Source organism: Pleurodeles waltl, chromosome 1_2 (genome assembly GCF_031143425.1).
Source record: "Pleurodeles waltl isolate 20211129_DDA chromosome 1_2, aPleWal1.hap1.20221129, whole genome shotgun sequence".
NCBI classification, from domain to species: domain Eukaryota; kingdom Metazoa; phylum Chordata; class Amphibia; order Caudata; family Salamandridae; genus Pleurodeles; species Pleurodeles waltl.
In genome coordinates this window covers 802,352,068-802,366,037 of record NC_090437.1, presented here as the reverse complement: position 1 = coordinate 802,366,037, position 13,970 = coordinate 802,352,068, and the positions used below count along the sequence as shown (strand labels likewise).

Below are 13,970 nucleotides of genomic sequence, written 5' to 3'. Positions count from 1 at the left end.
CTGTACTTGAATTGGAAAGCCATTTGACAGGTTTCTTCAGCATATCCTGCTACTGTTAGCATTGGTCAAAGAGTAATAAGGACAACAATGGTTCTCAGTGAGGTACCTTATGTATTTTCACTTGTAAAACATGTTAAATCACCTTACTTAAAGTTGACACAACATTTGAGACAGGGGTTTCGGTTTCACTTTCCTGAAATCTGCACTGTAACTACAGGTAATGACAGAAAGACACATCTATCAGTTCAGTTCGTAGGATACAACAAAAAGGACTAAGAAATATGCCTCCTATATGAATTCTTTTTTTCTGAACATCAGGGAATGGATTCTAAACAGTTTAGAAACTCTTATCTATAACTATTACAGTGCTCAAAACCACCAATTTGCATTTTTTCCACAGTATGATTAAAGAATTTGTTTTGAAGGTATCAGTTATAAAGTTAGTTGCCCATGTAGGACTCATTCGAATTAGCGAATGATAAATGTAAATTCTGATCCACAGAATCAGGCCTTAGTAATTTGTTCCACGCATAACTTCATCTTATTAGTGGGAAAAACCTACTATGTCAGATTTACAGCAGTACTACACATTGGCATAGTGTCAGGAGAACAAAAGCGATAAGGTGGAGGGGAGTTGCCCCACTGGATTGTGGGGAAAGGAAAAATAAAACTATAATAACGTTACATAAATATAATTTATTTTTCCTTGGAGAAATGGTGGGACTAGACTTGAGGGAAGGGACAGGAGGATGGTTATGTGCACACAAAGTGTGCATGTCCGTTTGGTTGGTCGTGTTGGGCCGACCAAAAAGACATGTGCACTTTGCATTTTCTCCACCCGGCTGTATAGCAAAGCAGCATGGAGAACATGCCCAGGCTCCCATTCCTAGTCTGAGCAGGGAAGCAGGCCACTCAGACCAATCATGAAGCTGCTGTTGCTGGTGACAGCAGCATCGTGACTGGCTGGGAACAGGAAAAGGACGGAGGGGAGACAAATGCATTTCCCCCACAGGTAAGCTTTTAAAACAATTCACCCGGTTGCCCCGCCCCCTACCACCTTGTTGAGTGGCAACCGCCACTGACTGACTGACTGACTGACTGACACACACACACACACACCCTCCCCGCTCCCCAGCCCTCCCCCAATTCCCAGAGCGGGAATATGCATGCCAAAGGTTTGTAAAAAAAAAAAAAAAGAAAAAAAAAAGACACAACTTTGACACCTAGGTACATGTCCCTGCCCTGAAATACTACAACTTGCCCCTCCAAGTAACTCTGCTCATGAGGAAAACTCCCATTTCATAAATCAATTAAGTAGATTTTTACTTGTAAAAAAAAATGAAGTTTTACTTAGGTGCATAAGCACTTTTATGAACTGGACGATTCATGACCAAATATAGTCTAGTAGTGCAAGATCAAGACATCTGTTCAGCCACATGTATTCAATGTTGCTGTTTCATCTAAAGATGCCATTAAAGGCACAGATTCTTACAGGCTGGTTCACGCTTTTATGGTGTACCCTGAATCCTGATTCTAACCCTTAGCTTGTGATGCTGTGAAATACTGATCAAGGAAAGTCTTGTGGATCCATAAAAACTGTACTTTGTTAGTCATTTGTAGGACATGCCTACTTTCAGATATCTGCTGTTGAAAACCTATCATCCACAAATCAATATATGAAGTGGGATTTGGGTCAGCGTCAGCCATTGCTGTTGGGTCAATTTGTTTTCTACTTATTTCTGCTACTTTTATCCCACTGGATGGCTTACCTCCCTATTCTTGTCTCACCATGTTTTAACTGGCTGAGAAGTTGTATTCTTCCACTGCTGAGATCAAGGTCTTGCACTGCTGTCCATGCAGTATTCTCATTCTCCTTCATGTTACTGCTCCACCAACCTTTCCTACTCCAATGAACTTTTTACATATTTCCACTTATGCCTGTTTTCGATTGGCCCACCACAAAGGTGTTTCTACAACCTGCCACTGCCATAGCTGTAGGCAGGCATCTTTTAATGTTATTTTAAACCATTCGAAGATGACTGCCTATGGTGTGCGTGCGTGGTGGCCATCTTGTAATACATACATGCCTATGAATAAACCATTATAAGATGGCCACGGACATAATACAATGGTCACCACGTAGGTGTGCTACTGTACAGTATGGACTTAAAAAAGAAAAAAAAAAACACACACACACTGGCAAAGCCAATACTTCTTTGTCCTGGTGTCAGAGGAAAAATCTATTGGCTTTGCCATGACTTCATTATATATGTCAAAACAGTTAACATTATATTCACAAGACGAGTAGGTAGATGTGACATGTGGTCACCCCTGCCTCAAACCGCTCAAGTAAGATCTATGCCTGCATTGATTTTGTGTCATCAGTTGTGCTTTGAGAGTCTTGAGATAAAAGATATGTAATGAAATAGGTAATTGTTTGAAGTCTTCCAAAGGAGACATGTTAAGTTTAGTGTTTGTTCCCACAGTTTACCACAGCTTAAGTATCTGCTTTATTAGATGACTGGTTCTGGCACGCCATCTACATCAAGTGCCTTTCTTAAAAACACAGAATCCACAATTTCTCAAGGTCATGTCATTAGCCTTCTGTGTGCTGAGGGTTTAGTCGCCGCACTCAGTCATTATTCTCTCTTCAGATTGCTTCTTCTTTAATAACCATAGCCAGCCTCTGAATACCCTGAAATACAAAAATAAAACGAGTGGTCAAGTGGGTTTCATGTGGCAACTAGACTTGCACCTTTAACATAAATAGTTTTTAGAATATTTGGAGATTTATAAAAAATACCCGAGATTGCATGTGCAAATGTAAACAAGGCATTTTCTAAGTGAGAGAAAACAATTGCAAATCTATATTTCTACAATATTTAATCCAATGGATTTATCTCCAGGGTGGACAATCAGCAGGTGCGACATTTTTAAGCTTTTTGTGCTACAGGTAAATGTATAAGGTGCAAAAGCAATGAGAACTCTTAATCAGAAAATTAAAGATGCTCACAACATTCCCAATTTATGGAAAATGTTCTACGACTTCAGACTTTATACAGTAGAAAATTCCATATGCAGGCCTAAATGTCTGAAGATCCGGTTTCTATGATATGAGATCTGTCACTTGAATTTGGAATTAACACTTTTTGTGCACCTAATTAAACATTTTAGGTTAATACCTGGCTAGAGTGAGTACAGAAGTCAGTTTCACACAACCCATCACAACAATATGGAGGAACTGCATCTACGAAAAAATACCAAGGCGACAAAGGAAACCATCTATAATGCTGGCAAAGTCATTTGTCAAGTGGCAGGGCAATACAAATGAACCAGTAAACAGCCCTATTCTGAAAACTGTATTTTGCAACATAGGTATAAACACAAATCCTCTTCTTTCAAAAATACTGAGGTAAATATAAACGTCACATGAAAATGTTATAGACAGCAAAAGTATTAAAAATACAACACCAATGATCAAAAAAGTAAGCATTACTTTAAAAGGATGTTTCAAATCATACTTTAGCTGTTGATTACATTATATCCGTTTTTGCATCAAGTAGATCAGTGATGCATGTCAATGCAGCTTTATCTGTGACAAAGAAAATAGGTGTCTTTTTGTGTAGTGCACACACAGAGAACCACATAATATAAAAAGGCACACGCACAAGCATTCACACTTGCAGATAAAGCAGTATATTGTAGGTATGCATAAAATACATACATTCACATGAATACAAACAGAAATACACGTGACCCAACAGAAAAAAGATTCATATACTCAAACCATACAGACATCCAGGTACAGAGCCCACATACATATCCACATGGATTGATTTCACATGATTGGATCAATGCAGTCAAACATGTGGGTGGATACATGAATAAGGTACTTCTATTATATAGGTATGCTATGTGTAGTGTCTTGCATGATTTAGATGGAACTTTTATGGCTCCATGTGGACTCTGTAAGAATGTGTGAACGCTTGCTTTAGAATGTGGAGAGTTCACAGGCAGAGGAACAAAGATGTGTGATTTAAAGCTCTGTGTTTTGCCTAGTCATTGGCTAGTGAAGACGTTACGACTGGCGAAGAGATGGGGGATTAGTAACCCAAAGAAGAAAGTGCTCTACTGGAGAGTTTGCCTTGGTCCAAGCAAGCTGCTCAAGTGTGCCATGTATGCCTTTGTAGAAGTGCTGAGTCAACATTTGGCATATGTGGAGTCAAAGCACAACACCAGCCTATGTGAAGTGTGTGTAAAGAAAGAGAGCTTCATGGGAAAGTCTACATATGGCTGGTCAAGAAACTACAACCAAGATATTGCAAAAAGGTACTGCGCTGTCATGCAAAATAAAGGTATACAATATATGGAGCGTTAATACTAAAGGCAGATTCAACTAGGTTTACAAAGTGCACTTAAAGACAGTTATCAAATATCATAAAGCACTAAAGGTGGATCAACCGGAGTGTAAAAAAATACAAACTCATGTATAAAAAAATATACTAAAGGATTTACCAAGCTCGGTAAAGAAAGTCGCTGCATCACGGTTGACATTAGGCCCAAGAAGAAGCACTTGGGTTGTGCTAAAAGAACAGTCTATATTTACAGTAGCCAGAAACTCAGCAAAAAGCCAATCTGCCGATGGAGCCCATCTATGAAGACCCCAAGGTTGGTCCATCACAGGACCAAGGCAGGGGCACAGATGGAACAGAGCCTAATTTCCAGTCTGAGAGGCCAGGGAAAGTGCTACTCTCCAAAAAAGTTCTACACTGGTTTACAATGCTGCAGCCTTCCTCAAACCACTAGCACCGTTAATAGATGGACTGCCCGGATAGGGACATTTGAAGACTTCATTGATGGACTTGAAGAGACTGATTACAGGAAGGTTATCAAATATCTCAAAACTCTTGCTGGAGATGGTGTGAAAGAAATCTTCAAGAAAATGCCAAGAACTGACAGAAAAGTCACATGCCATCAGATTAAGATTGCATTGAATCTCAAATTCAATCCAGCACCAAACGTTGATTACAAATGATATGTTTTCAGTCAAGAATGTCAAAGAGTTGGTGAAACAACTGATTAATTTGTGGAAAGGCTTGACACACTCAAACACTGTAAATTCAATGAATTTATTTATGAAGAAGCCATGAGGCTTAGAGTGATCAATGGATGCTTGAATAGAATGTATTAATGTTTGCTTTAGAATGTGGGAAGTTCACAGGTATATGCATAGGAATAAAGACGTGTGATTTACAGCTCCATGTGTGACCTAGTCATTGGCTGGTACTAGGCTGGGGAAGGCACTACACTATGAAACATACACAAGCAATTAACAGCAAACGTCTGACCTCAGCATGAAGATTCTAAAGGTACTTCTTTAAGAAAATGCACCCATGTCATAAGGGAACCACATACAAAACTGCAACATCTAAACCTCACTTGCTTACTAATTTGCAATGCAGCACCAACTCTCTTCTTTCATAAGCATTAGATTTGTCATGAATGAGTTGCACCAAAATTACAGCAACAACTATTACTCGTACAAAAATGTTTACTTTGTGTCATCCCCATATGCTTTATCTCTACATTCATAAAGCAACTATTCCTCCTAGGGATTAAGGGTAAGACTATCTTGGTAATTTAAGGGTCAACTCTCGAATAGGTTAACACAGACCTTTGTACCTACAAAAACCCAAAATCCGATTCTTATTGACAAAAGAAGAATTAAGATATTTCTGATTGTGAATACAGGGAGCTCTGCCAAGGATAGTTCATGAGTAACACCTAATGGTTGTTCCAAAAGAAGTGGTCTATGCAAAGGAGATGAGCACCCAGAGTATTTGAAACTCCTTTCCCACCCTTATTTGCAATTCTAAATTTACATCTACACAAATCTGCTGTAAGTGCTGTCAAACATGTAAGATGGAGAAACTTGCATGCAAAAAATGTCCATGTAAAAAAAGAAAATACAAATATATATATATATATGGAAAATGTCACTTAACCAGTGTACATCTGTTCGTGGCATGTTCCGCTGCAGATTCACATGCTGTGCACTGTTCCTGCCATCTAGTGTTGGGCTCGGAGTGTTACAAGATGTTTTTCTTCGAAGAAGTCTTTTCAAGTCACGGGACCGAGTGACTCCTCCCTTTCGGCTCCATTGCGCATGGGCATCGACTCCATCTTAGATTGTTTTCCCGCATAGGGTGAGGTAGGAGTGGTAGAATGAGAATACTAAAGATGCCATGCAATAGAATAGATATGTATGTGCATAGTTTGTGCTAAAGGAATGTTTATTTACATATATACAATTTACAATTGCAACTTAAACGGCTACAGGCTCCCGGGGATGTGGGAGGATGCATGTGAATCTGCAGCGGAACATGCTACAAACAGATGTACACTGGGTAAGTGACATTTTCCGTTCAATGGCATGTGTAGCTGCAGATACACATGCTGTGCATAGACTACAAAGCAGTAATCCTCCCCAAAGCGGTGGTCAGCCTGTAGGAGTTAAAGTTGTTTGAAATAATGTTCTTAGTACAGCCTGTCCTACTGTGGCTTGTTGTGTTGCTAACACATCTACACAGTAGTGTTTGGTAAATGTATGAGTTGTAGACCAAGTGGCTGCCTTACAAATCTCTGTCATTGGTATGTTACCTAGAAAGGCCATTGTTGCTCCTTTCTTTCTAGTGGAGTGTGCCTTTGGTGTAATGAGTAACTCTCTTTTAGCTTTGAAGTAACAGGTTTGTATGCATTTGACTATCCATCCGGCTATGCCCTGTTCGGATATAGGGTTACCAGCATGGGGTTTCTGGAAAGCAACAAACAATTGCTTAGTTTTACAAAATGGCTTTGTTCTGTCTATATAATACATTAGTGCTCTTTTTATGTCTAATGTATGCAGTGCTCTTTCTGCTACTGAGTCTGGCTGTGTGAAGAAGACAGGGAGTTCCACAGTTTGGTTTAAATGAAACGGTGAAATGACTTTTGGCAGAAATTTTGGATTTGTGCGGAGAACCACTTTATGTTTGTGTACTTGTATAAAAGGTTCTTCGATAGTGAATGCCTGTATTTCGCTAACTCTTCGTAGTGAAGTGATGGCTATTAGAAATGCTACCTTCCAAGTTAAGAATTGGATTTGGCAAGAATGCATGGATTTGAAAGGTGGGCCCATGAGTCGTGTAAGTACAATATTAAGATTCCACGAGGGCACTGGTGGGGTTCTTGGAGGTATGACTCTTTTTAGTCCTTCCATAAAGGCTTTCATAACTGGTATTCTAAAAAGTGACTTTGTATGTTTAATCTGCAGGTAAGCAGAGATTGCAGTGAGATTAATTTTGATGGAAGAAAAAGCGAGATTTGCTTTTTGTAGGTGTAGTAAATAACTCACAATGTTTTGTATGGAGGCATCTAACGGTGTGATTTGGTTTGCTTGGCAGTAGAAAACAAACCTTTTCCATTTATTAGCATAACGGTTTCCTTTGCTGTTTAATGACTTCCATACACTCATTTGAAAGGTTTAGATAGCCAAATTCTAAGACTTCAGGAGCCAGATTGCTAGGTTGAGCGATGCTGGATTGGGGTGTCTGATCTGTTGTTTGTGTTGTGTTAACAAATCTGGTCTGTTTGGGAGTTTGATGTGAGGTACTACTGAGAGGTCCAACAGTGTGGTGTACCACGGTTGGCGAGCCCACGTTGGTGCTATGAGTATTAGTTTGAGTTTGTTTTGACTCAGTTTGTTGACTAGGAAAGGGATGAGTGGGAGAGGGGGAAAAGCGTAAGCAAATATCCCTGACTAATTGATCCATAGAGCATTGCCCTTGGACTGAGGGTGTGGGTACCTGGATGTGAAGTTTTGGCATTTTGGGTTTTGTTTTGTTGCGAACAGATCTATGTCTTTTGTTCCCCAGTGGTAAAAGTATTGTTGTAGAATCTGGGGATGTATTTCCCACTCGTGAGTTTGCTGGTGATCTCGACTGAGATTGTCGGCTAACTGATTTTGTATGCCTGGTATATATTGCGCTATGAGGCGAATGTTGTTGTGAATTGCCCAATGCCAATTTTTTGTTCTAGGTGCCATAGTTGTGACGAGTGTGTCCCCCCCCTGTTTTTTTAAGTACTACATTGTTGTCATATTGTCTGTCTTGACAAGAATGTGTTTGTGAACTAGAAGGGGTTGAAAGGCTTTTAGTGCTAGGGAGACCGCTAGCAGTTCTAAGTGATTTATGTGTAGTTGTCTTTGTTGATTGTCCCACTGTCCTTGTATACTCTGATTGTTGAGGTGTGCTCCCCACCGAATCATCGAAGCATCTGTTGTGAGAATGGCGTGAAGCACAGGGTCTTGAAATGGCCGCCCTTGTTCAAATTTACAGGGTTCCACCATTGAAGCGAATAGTGTGTTTGGCGGTCTATCAACACTAGATCTTGAAGTTGACCCTGTTCCTGCGTCCATTGTTTTGCTAGTCACTGCTGTAAGGGCCGAATGTGTAGCCGCGCGTTTGGGACAATAGCGATGCATGATGCCATCATGCCTAGGAGTTTGATGACAAATCTGACTGTGTAATGGTGATATGGTTGTATGTTTGACACCATAGTTTGAAATGATTGAACTCTCTGCGGGCTTGGAGTGGCAATTGCTCTTTGTGTGTTGAGTGTTGCTCCCAAGTATTGTTGTAGTTGGGATGGTTGTAAGTGAGATTTTTGGTAATTTATAGAGAAGCCTAGTCTGTGTATGGTATCTATTACATACTGAGTGTGATTTTGACACCGGTGTTGAGTTTTGGCTTTTATTAGCCAATCGTCGAGATATGGGAATACGTGCATGTGATGTCTCCTTATATGAGCTGCTACTACAGCGAGGCATTTTGTAAATACTCTGGGTGCTGTTATCTCGAAGGGCAGTACCTTAAATTGGTAATGTTTGCCCTGTATGACAAATCTGAGGTATTTTCTGTGAGATGGGTGGATGGGTATATGGAAATACGCATCTTTTAGATCCAGTGTTGCCATGTATTCTCCATGTTTTAGTAAGTGGACTACATCTTGTAGTGTGACCATGTGGAAGTGTTCTGATTTGATGAAGAGGTTTAATGTCCTGAGATCTAAAATTGGTCTTAGTGTTTTGTCTTTCTTGGGAATAAGGAAATATAGGGAATAAACCCCTGTTCCTTTTTGCTGGTGAGGTACTAGTTCTTTGGCTTGTTTTGTTAATAGTGCTTGTACTTCTATTTGTAACCACAGTTTGTGCGCTCTTGGGGTAACATCTGGAGGGAAATGTGTGAATTCAATGCAGTAACCATTTTGGATAATTGATAGGACCCATGTGTCCGTGGTTATGTCTGACCAATGTTTGTGGTAAAGTGTTAGTCTTCCCCCTACTGGTGATGTGTGTTGGGGAAGGGTGACAGTGAAGTCACTGTTTGTTGTTGGGGGCCTGCTTGGTGGGCTGAAACTTTCCCCTTGATCTTGGGAATTGTCCCCTGAAGGATACGCGAAACCCCCCTCTCTGATATTGGGATTGGTAGGTGAGTTTTGCTTGAGAGGTGGATGCCTCTGAAGGTTGCTGTCTGAAGCGTCCCCTAAATTGCGGTTTCCTAAATGTCCCTCTATACTGGGACGAGTAGAGCGCGCCCATGGCCTTGGCCGTGTCAGTGTCTTTCTTCATCTTTTCGATGGCTGTGTCCACTTCTGGCCCAAACAGTTGTTGCTGGTTAAATGGCATGTTCAATACTGCCTGCTGTATCTCAGGTTTGAATCCTGAGGATCTTAACCAAGCATGTCTCCTAATTGTGACTGCCGTGTTCACAGTTCTTGCGGCAGTGTCAGCCGAATCCAGTGCCAAACGAATTTGATTGTTCGAAATTGCTTGCCCTTCCTCTACCACTTCTTGAGCCCGTTTTGATACTCTTTAGGTAGATGCTAGATGATGTCACTCATTTCATCCCAGTGAGCTCGGTCGTAACGGGTGAGGAGGGCCTGTGAATTTGTGATACGCCATTGGTTGGCGGCTTGCAACGCCACTCTCTTTCCTGCTGCGTCAAATTTGCGACTCTCTTTATCCGGAGGTGGTGCATCTCCCGATGACTGTGAGTTTGCTTGTTTCCTTGCAGCACCAACCACTACAGAGTCCGGTGGGAGCTGCTGCGTAATGAACATTGGGTCCGACGGGGGTGGTTTGTACTATTTTTCCACCCACAGTGTGATGGCTCTTCCCTTTACCGGCTCTTGAAACACTTGCTGTGCATGCTTAAGCATGCCCGGTAGCATAGGCAGGCTCTGGTATGACGCATGCGTGGAGGCTAGGGTATTGAACAGGAAGTCATCCTCCAATGGTTCAGAATGCATACTGACATTATGGAATGCAGCAGCCCTGGACAAGTCTTGGGTGTACGAGGTGCTATCCTCTGGTGGAGATGGTTTTGAGGGGTAGCACTCAGGGCTATTGTCCGAGACAGGGGGATCGTAGAGGTCCCAGGGGTCTACATCATCTTGCGTTTGCACAGTATGTGTGGGTGACTGTGCAGTGGGCGTGCCAATTTGGTGACCCTGTCCTTTGTGGCGAATGTGGAGGAGAAATTTCTGGCGAAAAATGGCGAGTTGGTGATTTCTCTCTAGCCACTTTAGCTCTTGGCTGATCAGTCTCAGTCTCTGTTTGTGGTTGAAAAGCCAGCTTTCTCTTGAATTTGAGAGGAGGTGCAGTTTGGATCTTTCCAGTATCCTTATAGATCTGTATCCGTGCCTGCGTTTGGTCAAACTCTTCAATGTCAAGCTCCTCTTCAAATCTGTGCCTCTCCTTTAGTTGTTTGGAGAGCCCATGTTCCTCTGTGTAAGAGGTCTTTTTCTGCTCCGAAGCCGGTTTTCTCAGCACCGAAATGCCCATGGTGGCGGTTGGCCTCGGCTCCGAAAGGCTCTTTCGAGGATTAGTCAATTCGACAAGGCGATGACGACTTTTTTTGACGCCGGGTTCTCAGCTCGAGTCGGAAGACTTTGGCACGATTTTGGCCTTTTTCGGTGCAGAAGGTGTTGCTTGGTCACAGCTTTTTTTATGGGTCGAGCCATGGCCTTCAGGCAGTGGCGTCCCCAAGGCCTTATGCTTTTTCGGTTGACTTTGGGGTTGGGTCGGGGCAGGCGTACTCACTTTTTGGCCTGCTGTAGGCGGTCGGTCTCCGGAGTCATCCGAATCCGATCCCTGGATGGAGATAGCCATCTCCTCCTCTTCGACGTCGAGATGTTGCGATGATTTCGACGCCATCTGCATGCACCTCGCCCGCCAATCTCTCAAGGTCTTTTTCGACCGAAAGGCCTTGCAGGCCTCGCAAGTATCTTCTATGTGCTCCGGTGACAGACATAGATTACAGACCCGATGCTGGTCTGTATATGGATACTTAGCGTGGCATGTCGGACAGAAACGGAAGGGGGTCAGGTCCATGAGGCTTCGACGACGTGTGTGGTCGGGCCGACCAGGCCTCGGCTGGGCGCGGAAGCCCCGAAGGGCCTCCAAAACGGTTGTCTCGTCGGTGTCGATAGAAGATCTTTCCCGAACGCAAAAAATACCGACGCTTTTTTCGAGGATTTTAATACTTACCCGATTCGAATCACGGAGCGAAGAGGAATACGTCCGAACCCGATGGCAGAAAGAAAACAAACTAAGATGGAGTTGATGCCCATTCTCAATGGAGCCGAAAGGGAGGAGTCACTCGGTCCTGTAACTCAAAAAGACTTCTTCGAAGAAAAACAACTTGTAACACTCCGAGCCCAACACTAGATGGTAGGTACAATGCACAGCATGTGTATCTGCAACTACACATGCCGAACATATATATATATATATATATATATATATATATATATATATATATATATATATATATATAGAGAGAGAGAGAGAGAGAGAGAGAGATTTCAAATATTTCCTAAGTATGAAGTCTTTGTACAGAGCTGAATTTATGAATGTATAGGGTTATCAAAAACAGGCATACGACCAAAGTGTATGCTGCTACCATGTATTGCATAAGACTGGGGCTGTTAAGACTCGGACAAACAGTCACAAGTTACTTTATTATTTACAAGTTTGCAAAGATATATATAGATCTACACCTTCCTTGTGAATGATGATACAAAACTGCTGCCCTTGATCACTCCTGGTAAACAGCGTTTTTTTCCCATTAACTCTGTAAATATTTTGGCCTGCATAAATTTGACAGTGATCACCTCCTCAGCTGATTGTCTTGACATGGGCAAAAGAACCTGCTGAATTTAAAAATGATCCTGAGTTCATCAAAGATATTAGCAATAATGATACTGTCAAATGGTCGAAAGCCACCTCTTGAAAATACCTAGAGTTGGTCTACAAGTTGTTTTGCAAGACTTGGGGAGTGGTGGTGATGTGCTGCTTGAAACGATTTGTAGCTTAGTAAGCTCCTCACTGACTGTTCCTGATAGGAATAGCAATTTTGGGGTTTTCACTGTACAATGCCTAAACATAGCTGTAAGCCAGGGTCTAATTGTGTTAGTAGCAGAAGGAATCATTTCTCTGCTCTCTGTGACTTAAAGAAAAAGCTAATTCAGTAAGTCGTAAGCACCATAATAACTGCAAAAAGAAACATAAAATCCATCTTGAGGATTCAAAAAGAGCTTATGAGGGACTTAAGTGGCCAATCCTGTTTTCTGTACATAAGAGAAAAGACAAAGTTGTTCTGTAAACTGGATTGACACTAGCTTAGTCAAAAGGCCTGACCTCATCATTAACTGTGCACGAATAGCACACTTTTGTGTATTTTTCAGAGCCTAAAACAGTATTTGTGACTGTGTAACTGAATATGATTATTTATTAAGAAGCACACCAAAACAAGAGCAGCTTATATTATTGTGTAATTCAATTTATTAACACTTTTGATAGGTTTGCCAGAAACTGATTATGGGCTAAGATGCACGTCTGGAATATGGACCCTATGCTATATTAAAGTCGCACAAACCTAGCTGGGTACAAATAGTTCTGAGGTCACAAATCAGTTACATCCTTGCTCTGCAGTTGTACAGGTTTACATCCAAACTACTACTCTTTTTAACATCTACTTGGCTGACCCAGTCATTATAAATGAAAAGGTTTACCATGACCAGCCCAAACCGAGTAGTAAAAGAATTACCATTATGATCTATATATTGTAATGAATAAGGCACCAGTAGATCTTCAATGTTCCATGGTTATTATTTCTCAATACTCTAAAGCAAATGGCCTTATAATGAATCACTCCAAAGACAAACTCTTGACATTTGGTAAGCGCATATGTAAGTTAAGTTGGACAGTTGAAGGCAGACAACTGGAAACCCAACACAAATGGATGATTATATGGGTAATCTAAGTTATCTTGGTCATCTCTAAAAAGCTTAAAACAAAGTACTCCACGTTTTAAGGGAAAATGTTACTTTCCCTTTAACCATATGTTCATAGCTCTTAGTGCTGTAGATTTATATGCTCTGCACAGTCCTGCCATCTTTAGTTGGGCATAGATATTTGCAAGGTGTTTTAGTTTAGAGAACCTTTGGTCACTAAATGCTTTGTGACTCCTTTCCTTACCCTACAATGTGCAAGGACAAATACTCTATCTCAGATTGCTTTTTCTCTCAGCGAGTGAGTAATGTTAGTGGGCTTGAATCATTGCTCGCTCAGTTACAGGTTAAGTAACATTTTTGGTTTGTAGCATGGGCGGTGATGTAGCAGGAACTTTACTACTGTCCCTCATGTCACAGTGATCATCTATACATAACAGTTTATGCATTATGGTAATCAAAGCACTAATAGTTTGAATGTAGAACAATGCACTGTAACGTTATTCATTTTAGACTACTCACTGAAACAGAGGTGGTATTACGATTTAACTACATGTTTGAAGAATTAATAAGTCATGTTATATTTTAGAGTCTAAACTAATAATATGTATTTTAACTATATTGAATTTTTAATGATG

At 41.2% G+C, this 13,970-nt stretch overlaps 1 protein-coding gene across 1 annotated transcript in view; it reads right to left on the bottom strand.

Moving 5' to 3' along the window:
• Positions 1–2,486: 2,486 nt before the first annotated feature.
• Positions 2,487–13,970, bottom strand: part of AADAT (aminoadipate aminotransferase) — a 378,880-nt gene continuing 367,396 nt past the window's right edge. Inside the window, exon 14 of the mRNA XM_069244307.1 lies at positions 2,487–2,695. Within this exon, the coding sequence (XP_069100408.1) occupies positions 2,651–2,695 (45 nt within the window). The 3' untranslated portion in view covers positions 2,487–2,650. The remainder of the gene's footprint in view (positions 2,696–13,970) is intronic.